General features: G+C 57.1%; 2 protein-coding genes across 2 annotated transcripts; one reads left to right on the forward strand and one right to left on the reverse strand.

Annotated features, from left to right (window-relative positions):
- Positions 1-1,352: 1,352 nt before the first annotated feature.
- On the forward strand, positions 1,353-2,700 carry MAM_02761 (cell differentiation protein rcd1; the record flags this gene model as incomplete). Its single annotated transcript, XM_040821560.1, has 4 exons — positions 1,353-1,767; positions 1,851-2,006; positions 2,071-2,446; positions 2,520-2,700. The coding sequence occupies 4 exons, from the start codon at positions 1,353-1,355 to the stop codon at positions 2,698-2,700; spliced, it is 1,128 nt and encodes a 375-aa protein (XP_040680129.1).
- A 2,277-nt stretch (positions 2,701-4,977) lies between these two features.
- On the reverse strand, positions 4,978-5,766 carry MAM_02762 (glutathione S-transferase II; the record flags this gene model as incomplete). The annotated part of the gene is made up of 1 exon (XM_040821561.1): positions 4,978-5,766. One exon carries the CDS (start codon positions 5,764-5,766, stop codon positions 4,978-4,980), a length of 789 nt encoding a protein of 262 aa, XP_040680130.1.
- Positions 5,767-10,354: the final 4,588 nt, after the last annotated feature.

A 10,354-nucleotide genomic window follows, 5' to 3' on the forward strand; every position in this document is an offset into this window, starting at 1 on the left:
CAGCTGAGGAATGGGAAGATTGAAGATGTTCAAGCCCGTGAGTAGTGACGGAGCACCGGACACAAGTTCTTTTTATTTTCCCAGGGGCCATTACGACACCGTGGTCTCGGACGGCACATCATCTACAAAACAATAATGCGAGCATCATGTTTGTATAAGGGCATATTGAGCGTTGCAAACGATTCATCGTGTAATATTCTTTTCTCTCCTGCGTGTTTACTTTATATTGGCAGGATTCTGAGAGCACCAGAAGCAACAACTGGGGTGGAGAGCACATTTGCGGCACCCCAGAGCTAGACTGGCTCTTTGGGGCGGTGGGGGGGGCTTTCGTTTCGTTTCGTTTCGTTTCGTCTTGTTTTTCTGGCATTGGGTTTTGATTCAGACAGCATATATGGTAGTTACATAGGAGAGCAGCAACATGGGTAATGACACAACTGAGTTGATTGGGTGCTGGCATGAAGTTGCTTTGTGGCCTGATCTGATTACGAGCCTGGTCCGGATGCGTATGCTGTGTGTGACGATGACGATGATTGATGATGAAAAAGCAGGCTGTGTGACTCAGGACGTGGATCGCAACGAGCGAGGCTGAGCGAGGGTTTTCCCTCGACGCACGTCGACGCGGGCCTGGCTGGCTGTTGATTGGTCAGGAGGAGTCAGGACAGCCGTTCTCCGTTCTTCCTGGTCCGTGCACCAGAGGGGCTCAGCGCTCAGCGCTGGACCATAGACTTTCTTGGTGGTCGTTCTTGCTCCTTCCTCTTGGGCCTTGGCTCTTCGCTCCTGGCTCCTTCCTCCTGGCTCCTCAATCGGTTCGGCCATCAACCACCAAGCGGAGCCGCAGCCAAACTCAAAGGCGGTGGAGCGAGCGCAGTCCGACCGAGCACGAACAACGAAGACAGCGACACCACCACATCACGACCAGCCTCAAACAACCACCGCGTCACCAGGAGCCTGCCGAGCTCTGCGTCGCGTCTGCCTTCCTTCGTGCCTCCCGGCCGTGCAGCCTGTTTGTCGCACGACCCAATACGCGCATTGAGCTGCTGCCGTCTTTGCTGTCCTTGCCCTTTCGCTGCCAGTATCAGCAAACAGCTCTCCGGCCCTCTCCTACCCCTCACGACACATAAACCTGTCTCTGCGAGACCGGCGAGCCTGTCTCCGACGACTCTTGTTTCGAGGTCATCTACTCGCCGCAAGCGCTTTCGTCCCTCTGGCGCCGCAGTGGGCTCAACACCCTGGGCTCCCTGACCTGATCAGTGATCACTCTGCGCGCGATATCCGACATCGTCGAACCTATTCCGAAACGGCATATTGAAGTGGGCACACATACTCGTCTCGACTCTGCCTGGTTGCCCAAGATGATGTCTTCGACGCACGCTTATGCACACCATCAATACAACCACCAGGGCGACTCCAGCTGGATGCACCACCAGCCGTCGCACCACCAGCCGGGTCATGTGTCTGTCGCTCAACAACAGCAGCAGCAACAGCAGCAGCAACAACAACAACAGCAGCAGCAGCAGCAGCAGCAGCAGCAGCAATCGCACTTCAACCGTATGGCTGGCAATCATTCTACTGGCGGCGCCGGTGGCAACATGGGAGGTGCTCATGCCCAGGATGCCGGTCACGAGAACATGTCGGAGGATAATCGGCGCACAATGGCATATATTGCGGACTTATTAAGTGAGACCACGAGGGAGGCGGCTCTGCTGGAGCTGAGCAAGAAGAGAGAACAGGTCCCCGAACTAGCTCTCATCTTGTGGCACTCGTTCGGTACGTCTTGTCCCGAGGCTGAAATGATTGATGTCCGCTCGCCCAAGGGATGATGAACTATACTAACTGACCCGGTCATATAGGCGTCATGACGTCTCTCCTGCAGGAAATCATATCCGTCTACACTCTTCTGAGCCCGTCGCAACTTACCGCTGCTGCTTCAAATCGCGTTTGCAATGCTCTGGCACTCCTCCAGTGCGTTGCGTCGCATAACGATACCCGGACCCTGTTTCTTAACGGTCAGTTCACATCTGCAAGGAGGGCCCCGTCATTGAACGACGGAGCTGACACCGTGTATAATAGCGCATATCCCTCTGTTCCTGTACCCATTTCTAAACACAACGTCCAAGTCCCGGCCGTTTGAATACCTGCGACTCACTTCCCTGGGGGTTATTGGTGCCCTGGTCAAGAACGACTCTTCAGATGTCATCAATTTTCTCCTCACCACCGAGATCATCCCCCTGTGCCTTCGGATCATGGAGACCGGCTCAGAGCTTAGCAAGACTGTTGCCATTTTCATCGTTCAGAAGATCCTGTTGGACGACAATGGTCTCAACTACATCTGCGCCACCTATGAGCGCTTCTATGCCGTGGGCACTGTCCTCAGCAACATGGTTGCTCAGCTTGTCGAGTCTCAGACTGCGCGCCTCCTCAAGCACGTCGTTCGATGCTTCCTCAGGTCAGTAACGAAGAAGAAATTGTCTCAACATTCCGAGAGCGCAGTCGGCTGACCAACGGCAATGTGTATGCAGACTCAGCGACAATGCCCGAGCCCGGGAGGCTCTCCGTCAGTGCCTACCAGAGCCCCTTCGAGACGCCACCTTTTCGTCTGTCTTGAGAGACGACGCCGCGACCAAGCGGTGCCTTGCCCAGCTCCTCATCAATTTGTCCGACAATGTCGTGGACAACTCGCAAGCCGTGTCCAACATGTGACGGACGAATCAAGATGGAGTTCCGGAGTGAAAGGGGGGAGAACCCGGCTAGAGAAAAATGCACCCAGAGCATGTTTCATGAGGCATTTGTAACACAAGAAACGACCGATTTGCATTTGTTACGGCGAATTTTAGGGAAACAAGGTCATGGCCCAGGTCCACGGGCCAGCGAGTGGTTTTCTTTTACGGATACTATATTGGCGCATTTTACACAAGAGAGGAGACCTTGTGTGTCATGCGAGAAACAAGGGACGACACTGGACGGGAGCATGTGGCATTGTTTATACCCATTGGTTGCCGCTGCCTCGATGGTGTCACTGGGGCTTCTCCCCCCCGGGCAGGAGACGGGAGCGGTTGCCTGCAAGGAACCATGAATCACTGGCGCTTGAATGCTTTTCGCGGACCTCGAGGCAACTCCAGGTCTGAGGTCTGACGATGGTATTGTCGATATGGAGTCGTATGGTTTGGGTGTGTATGATGGGCAAGCTCTGGGCGGCAAAAGGGGCAGTCATCGGAATTGGAGCCGAGCATTGGACCGTGGCTACGTGCCAAGTCTTGTCCTCCAGCTGGGCCATGATGGGACCGAGGTTCGCCTTGACCGCCCGGTGCTGAGAACACGGGCTTCCTCTTATGGCTCATGGCAAGGGGCAGATGACGGAGTTTGGGCGTTTGCAAGCAGGGTATGGTAAGGTATGGTAGGGTATGGTAGGGGAGGGGAGGGGAGGCGGGGGGGGGGGGGGGGAATACATCTTGAGTTTGCGCCTGGTGTCTTTTTGCGCGTCACGTCGGCATCTATGCATCGGAGAGAGGGACGGTTCGGAGGCGAGGAGGAACGGTGAATTGCGGACGGGTACGGTGTACATCTAGGTTAGGCTCGACGGAATGTATTTGTATTTCTGCACCCGCAAAGGCGAGAGGAGACGGGCAGACCGGTGCAGGCGTTAAGGGACTGTATGGTGTGGTATTTTCGGTGACGGAGGGACCGTGACTGTCTACTTGACGACGCGACTCGCAGGTTAGGCTCGACGGAATGTATTTGTATTTCTGCACCCGCAAAGGCGAGAGGAGACGGGCAGACCGGTGCAGGCGTTAAGGGACTGTATGGTGTGGTATTTTCGGTGACGGAGGGACCGCGACTGTCTACTTGACGACGCGACTCGCCCCGGACGCACGCGCGAGTCTCATCCCCGTGCCGTCCCGGAATATATATATATATATATACACATATACATGTATACATGGCGGGCGGGCACATGGAACAAAGGAAAGACAAACACGTCTTAACACCTCGAGCGCACGTGCGTCCGTCCATACATCCATCGCCCGATGCCGCCAGCAAGCATCTTGGACACAACGGCGCCCGCCCGCCACGGCATCCCAGGGTATCGCATCCCATCTACCAAGCGGCAGAGCGGCAGAGCAGCAGAGCAGCAGAGCGGCAGAGCAGCAGAGCAGCAGAGCGGCAGAGCGGCAGAGCAGCAGAGCAGCAGAGCAGCAGAGCAGCAGGCAGCCACTCCCAACGAGCGCCCGACGCTCCGACTCGCATTCGCGCTGGGCCCGTCCCAAAACGCAATTCCTGTCCGCGGAGCCTCCCCATGTCCACACGGACGGACGAGGCGAGACGAGACGAGACGAGACGAGACGAGACGAACCATCCACGTTGGCCATGTGGCTGGCGCAAGGGAACGTGCCAAGGTGGCTTTCGTCACACGCAGGTAAGACGGACGATGACGACCAAGAGCAGGCCGAGCAGGACCGCCAGCAAGCACGTTGCAGAGTAGGTGCGGTGCCCCTTGCACGCCACCCCCATCAGCCAGTCGAGTCAGTCCTGCCTGTGCCTGTGGCCACGATCGGACCGGGATCGACGAGTTCCAGACTTCCAGACTTGCCGGGTGCCTGCGCGCCGGCGCCTTGCCTCGGGTCGTTTGCTGTCCCGAGTCCTGACGCTCCTGATGCTGACTACGTAGTGGTATTGCTGCTGCTGCTGCTGCTGCTGCTGCTAGCAACTCCGTACGTAGTGTATTGCATTGCATGCGCGTCACCAGCGCATACCGCAAGGAATTCGCAAACGAACCAAACAGAGTGTTCTCACTATACATGTACGTACTAACCGGCAGCTACGTGCCAACAAAGTCCCCGAGGCCTCAGTCATGACATGACGGGGGCGACGAAATGGCGGCCGGTCGGTACCGCGGGTGATAATCTGCCCGCAATTACTTGTCATGGCGGATGCCTACTGCCACCACCACCACCACCATACATGCCTGCCGTCTTCTCATTATGGCGACGAGTAGACATAGCCGTATTGCTTCTTGGCCTCGTCAACCAATTGCTTGAGCTCCTTTGCCTGCTGGGCAGCCTCGCCTTCCTGGGGCTGGAGGGCCGACGACGCCGGCGCAGAAGGGACCCGAAACCCCCTCTGCACGGCCGGACGCTCCCAACAACGCGCCAGCCATGCTTGGACAGACGGGAATTGATGGATGGGAATGGTGGTGCCTCCGAGGGCGTTGGCCCACCCCAAGAGAGCAATGTCGGCAATGCTATACTTGCCCCGTCCCGGCCCCACGACGTAGTCCCGGTCCCTGAGGCGGGCGTCGAGGATGCCGTACAGCCGTTCTGTTTCACCAACATAGCGCTGCATTCCGTAGGCAATCTTGTCCTTGGCAGCTCTCACAAAGTGGTTGGCTTGCCCCTGCATGGGGCCCAGGCCACCGTGCTGCCAGCCTATCCAAGACTCTGCACGTGTATAATCATCATCGTCCGGAGCAAAGGAGAGGAGCCGGTCCGTATCATACCTGCGAGACAGGTACGACAAGATTGCGTTGCCCTCAAACACGGCCAAGCCGCCGTGGTCGTGATCGACAATGGCAGGAATGCGGCCGTTGGGGTTAATGGCCGTAAACCAAGGCTCCTTTTGAATATTCTGGCCAATGTTGATGCCCTGAGTCGTATACTGCAGCCCGTAGGCTTCCTTCAACTCTTCGAGGAGGATGCTGGCCTTGTATCCGTTGGGAGTGCCTACACGTTGTTGGGGGCCCAAAAAGTCAGCACTAATAAACCGTGTCATTGCCAAGGTCAAGGGAAGATTCCTATTGCTCCCCCCCAGGTTTTCACACGCCACCATCCTGCGTGTGCCACGCGCGAGGGCACACGGGCTGGGGAAAGCCGGAGCCAACGGATCCATCCAAATTGTGCCACGGGCGTGTGCCAGGTGCTTTCGCCGGCCAAATTTGGAGAAGCTGATTGCCACAGGGTCGCGTTGTGCAGGCTCATCGTGACGCACGGGCAGGCTGTTTTAAACTCTGATGGGATGACACTTGTCTTCCAAAAGGGCTGTCCCGCCCAGCTTGATTCCTAAGCGAAACAAACGAGGCCACATGGCGGCAAGTCAAAAGAAAGGGGCGTGTAGGGAGCAACAAGTCGGTCATGTTGGAGATGGTGGGCCGGAGACGCGAGAGATGCCGACCATACTGGCAGAACGGGCCGCCCACGAGATACATGGTTGGGGAGACTCAAATTATAGAGGGAAATGAACTGACGTACTCCAGGTGAGCAGTTCAATGCCCTTGGAGGCGACGAGACCAGTCGGACGTGCCATGACGGTGGCGATGGAGACGGCGTTTTGAATCCTGTTGTTCGATCGATCTCTCGGCGACGACGGTCGTCGGTGGAATTGGTGGCAGACGGACACGATAATACCGAGGGCGACTGAGCGTCCACGAACAGCAGAGCCGTGACAGCTTTGAATTATATCAAGCAATACTGAGTACGTTGGCTGAAATCCGCTGCAGTTGATGGCCCAAATGGTGACAACAATCGCTTTGCAACCGCTCACGGGGAGATTCATCAGCAAAGACGCGGATTTGTAAGACGAGACAAGCTGCAACCACGCCGTTTGGCTCCTTCCCTCCTCCGGACACCCAATCCTCCCGCACCCGCTCCACTCCCAATGCGGTGCGGTGCGTGTACGGAGTCAGTACGGAGTAACTACTTGGCACTTCATGTCCGGCCGCTGGCACTGCTCCGTACCCCGTGCGTAACGTGCCGTCATCGAGATGGGACAAAAGTTAAATTTTGACATCACGGTTCTCGCACATGCCTCGTTCGTGCTCGTTCGTGCTCGTTTGTGGTCGTGGTCCCACAACGACATTCACCAGCATCCCCCGGTATGCGTCGCTGGCTGGATAAAACGCCAGGAGAGGCTGCGTCTGACACGGACATGGCCATGTCAAATTCCTCGTCTTCTGTTGCGACGCTGCAAGACGGCTGGCTGCTGTGCATCTCGAACTTGGTTCCAGAAGGCTTCCATTGCTACGCTACGTGGCGCCTCCGCCTGGAGAGCGCGGCAGATTGATCATGTCATGTGTCCGGAATATCAAGTCAACAGCCCCAAGCAGACGCATATCCCCCGGTACTGTAGAAGCTGCCGCGGGCAAGCCAGCCTGTGCGACTCGTCCCTCGTGCAGGATTAGCAGGTCATACGCCTGACTGGCCAAGTTTCGTCGGCGATGCCCCTTTTCTCCATGGTGCTTCATAATAAAAGACTCCCTTCGGGCTTTACCCTACACGCGAGACGGCATCCATGAGACGTGGCCAGCGTTACACTGCAGTGTGGTAGGCGGGGGCCAAGACCAAAACTAATTAATGACATGTCCAACGTCGAGTTGGCGAGGCAGGCGCATACTGCCGTCTGAGACAAATGCTCTGTTGTGGATTTTGCTAATTCTGCGAATGTTTGTAAACAGTCACGCGCTCTCGGGCATGAGAAGGGATGATACGACGAGAACAGCCCAACTCCTCGAGAGCTCTCTTTCGTTGAGCCGGGTGGAAAACGACTTTGCCGGCGTGAGTGGGAGATGCGCAAAACCCAAGACGCCAAGGCTTAATTAGACCCAGGCCCAGAGCATGAGGCAAACGAGGACGAAAGCATACGAGGCTTCCCAGGCCAAGTTGAGGTCAGCAGGATCAGAGCAATAGCTTCTCTGGGTTGAAAAGCAAGCGATGCCACCACCACCACCACCAGCCTCGCGCAGCCCGGAGGTCTGCAGCCGGCTCCGAGAAACTCAATGGGCGGCAGTCTCTGCCGTTGTGCGTCACAGGGAGTCTACACTGACCCCGCCGGAGAAGCCTGCCGCAGAGTTCAGTGAGACGACAAAGTATCTGGGACTTGTACTTGTCAGATGCTCCATCGCGACTAATGCCAAAGTTTCCATCCATCCTGGCCTGTAATGTTTTGGCTTGCCGATCATTACTTACAAAGTCATGTCTCGCTGCCGCCTCTTGCCAAATGCTGCGATAGAGTTCTGAGTCAGGCCGAGTCAATGGACATTGATGCCATGTGCAGCTTCGGCAGATGCTGTAACAAGCCTCCGTCTGTTCTCGCGTATGTCAGGGGTCAGACAAGGCCCGTTAGCTCCCTCGAAACATTTGTCATCGGGCTCACCACTGGAAGATCCTGGTGGCTTGTATGGGGAGCTCGGGCTTCGTGGCCACCCTCTAGGTTTGATCCACGGACCGGTCAGAAATACGGAGCACGAACAGATCCCCAAGCATCAGCAATCTGTCTGTTGTAGATCGGGGTCTCGGAGATCCGCCTCTGATCTGGCGTGTGCTGCCCTGGTCCACGGCACGTGCTCATGATAGTTGGCGGGTACTAAGTTAAGTTCCTACGTCCGGATGTTAAGGGGTATCCGAGAGGACAGGAAGAAGACCATGGGGGGAGGCGTGTAGATAGCCGGAGAACCTTGCCAGTCTACTTCTTCTTGGTGAAGGAGCTTTGTGCGTGCGAGCCGAGTTGTTGGTCGCCCTCATCAGTCGTACATTGACTGCGCAGGCTCGCAACTGGTAACAGTTGAACCAGAGGGCACAAAAGCCCCAGCGACGCCAGCAGGACGTACGGTGTTTGACGAATCCGGTGCTCGTGCCAATTGCCGGCAAGGCAAAGGAAGAGGGCCGTCCACGTGTGTGTCTACCGGGGAGGTTCGAATGAACGAGCTAGTGGTGGGCAACCAGCCCAGTCACAGATGAGGTGCTAGCCCTTCCTTCAGCCGCCGGGTTCTGAGTCGATTGGGATTCGACTGCAACAGCCCATAGGCTTCCAGCGCAGCTTCGGAAACCATCAAACCAAGCTGTGTCGACAGCACGGCACGGCCTTGTAGACCGCAAGGGATGTCGGCATTGGGCAACATGATGTGCGTTGCACAATCTCCAATACCCGTCATCCCGATTTCCCATCACCACCAAAGCCCGCTTGAGACAAGGGCCTCGAGTCATCCGAATCGGGCGTCATATGCACCGCCGGGCGCTTGATTGTACCGTTATTATTCCACAGGCCTGACGTCTGGACATGGCCAGAAAGGCTATTAGCTCGCACCCTCCCGTGGCGGCGCTCAACGCCAAAGAACGACGATCAAACCAGAGTTGACAGAAAGGTGCTGCCCAAGACTAGCCACTACACCGAGTACGCCACATGGCGCTGGGAGGTGCACGGATGTTCGACGGAACGGAGGACGTACGTCCTGGACACACGGAATCGAGCAGAGCGAGCGTCGGAAGTGCGTGGAAGCGAACGATGGCCGGGAGAGGAGAACAAAAGGACCAGCCAGGCCAGGCCAGGCGCAACGAGCAGCCTTTGCAAGTTAGCACCTCGAGCGTTTCGGGATCGTTATACCCAGTACTGACTACTTGAGTCGTTACTTCCTAACTCCGTACGTCGGTCACTCACCTCGCCGCCAGGGTGCCAGTGCCAGGGCGCCAGGGTACCGGGGTGCCAGGGTCGCCTCGATTTTCCCAGTATGGCAAAGCTTCTCCATATCCCCCCCCCCCCACCCGAGCTTGTGTTCTGATGCCACGAGGCACCAGCAGGATCCGCCCGCCTTCGTGCCCTCGTTGGAAACAGGCAATGAGATGAATTGAGCCACTGGCACAGACAGATACGGAGTACGTGCGTACGTACGGAGTACGGACGCATGGTTGGACAGGTTTTCGGTGGAGCAAAGTCAGGGCTGTCAACCATGTGCACCCTCCCCAGGGGAGTGAGTGAATTCCCAAACTTGCTTGCGAGGGAACTCGGCGCAGAAGGCGGCAGGCAGGAGGCAGGCAGGCAGACAGGCGTCGCCCAATCTCATCTGCTCGGCAAACACAATGGGCGTTTCCCCAGAGAGAGCCCGTCGAGGGCTGATGTGGTCACACGGCCCGTGTCTTCGCAACGCGCATGGACACGGCGAAAGGCCCAAAGTTTGGCGTGTGACGGTTGTTGCAACTTGGGCGGCGAGCATGGTCGTCGTTTGATCAACTGATCGGTTGCTGCACCGAAACACAGGCTGGCCTGGCCGCTGTACCCCGCTGACCGGGCCACCATTCGCGTCAACGAGCAGATCGTTTCTGCCGCTGCACTCCGTCGCAGCTTGTGATGAATCACGCCTCCCTTGAGACTCAACCGCATGGCCTCGGCAACGAGTCGGCGAGACTTGGTGACCGTTCGAAGCCAGCCGCAGCCACACACGCAGTGCCCAAGGCGGGCGCCGTCCACAGCCAACCCGGCTTTGTGGCTCCGCTTGTCTAGAAGGTGTTCCGCCACTTCGCCAGCCAAGAGCATCGACGCTCACCCAGAAGTGGCGGGCGCTGGGCCAAGGCGCTTTTGACAACAATCTGCA

Source organism: Metarhizium album (genome assembly GCF_000804445.1).
Source record: "Metarhizium album ARSEF 1941 chromosome Unknown scaffold_5, whole genome shotgun sequence".
In the NCBI taxonomy this organism is placed as follows: domain Eukaryota; kingdom Fungi; phylum Ascomycota; class Sordariomycetes; order Hypocreales; family Clavicipitaceae; genus Metarhizium; species Metarhizium album.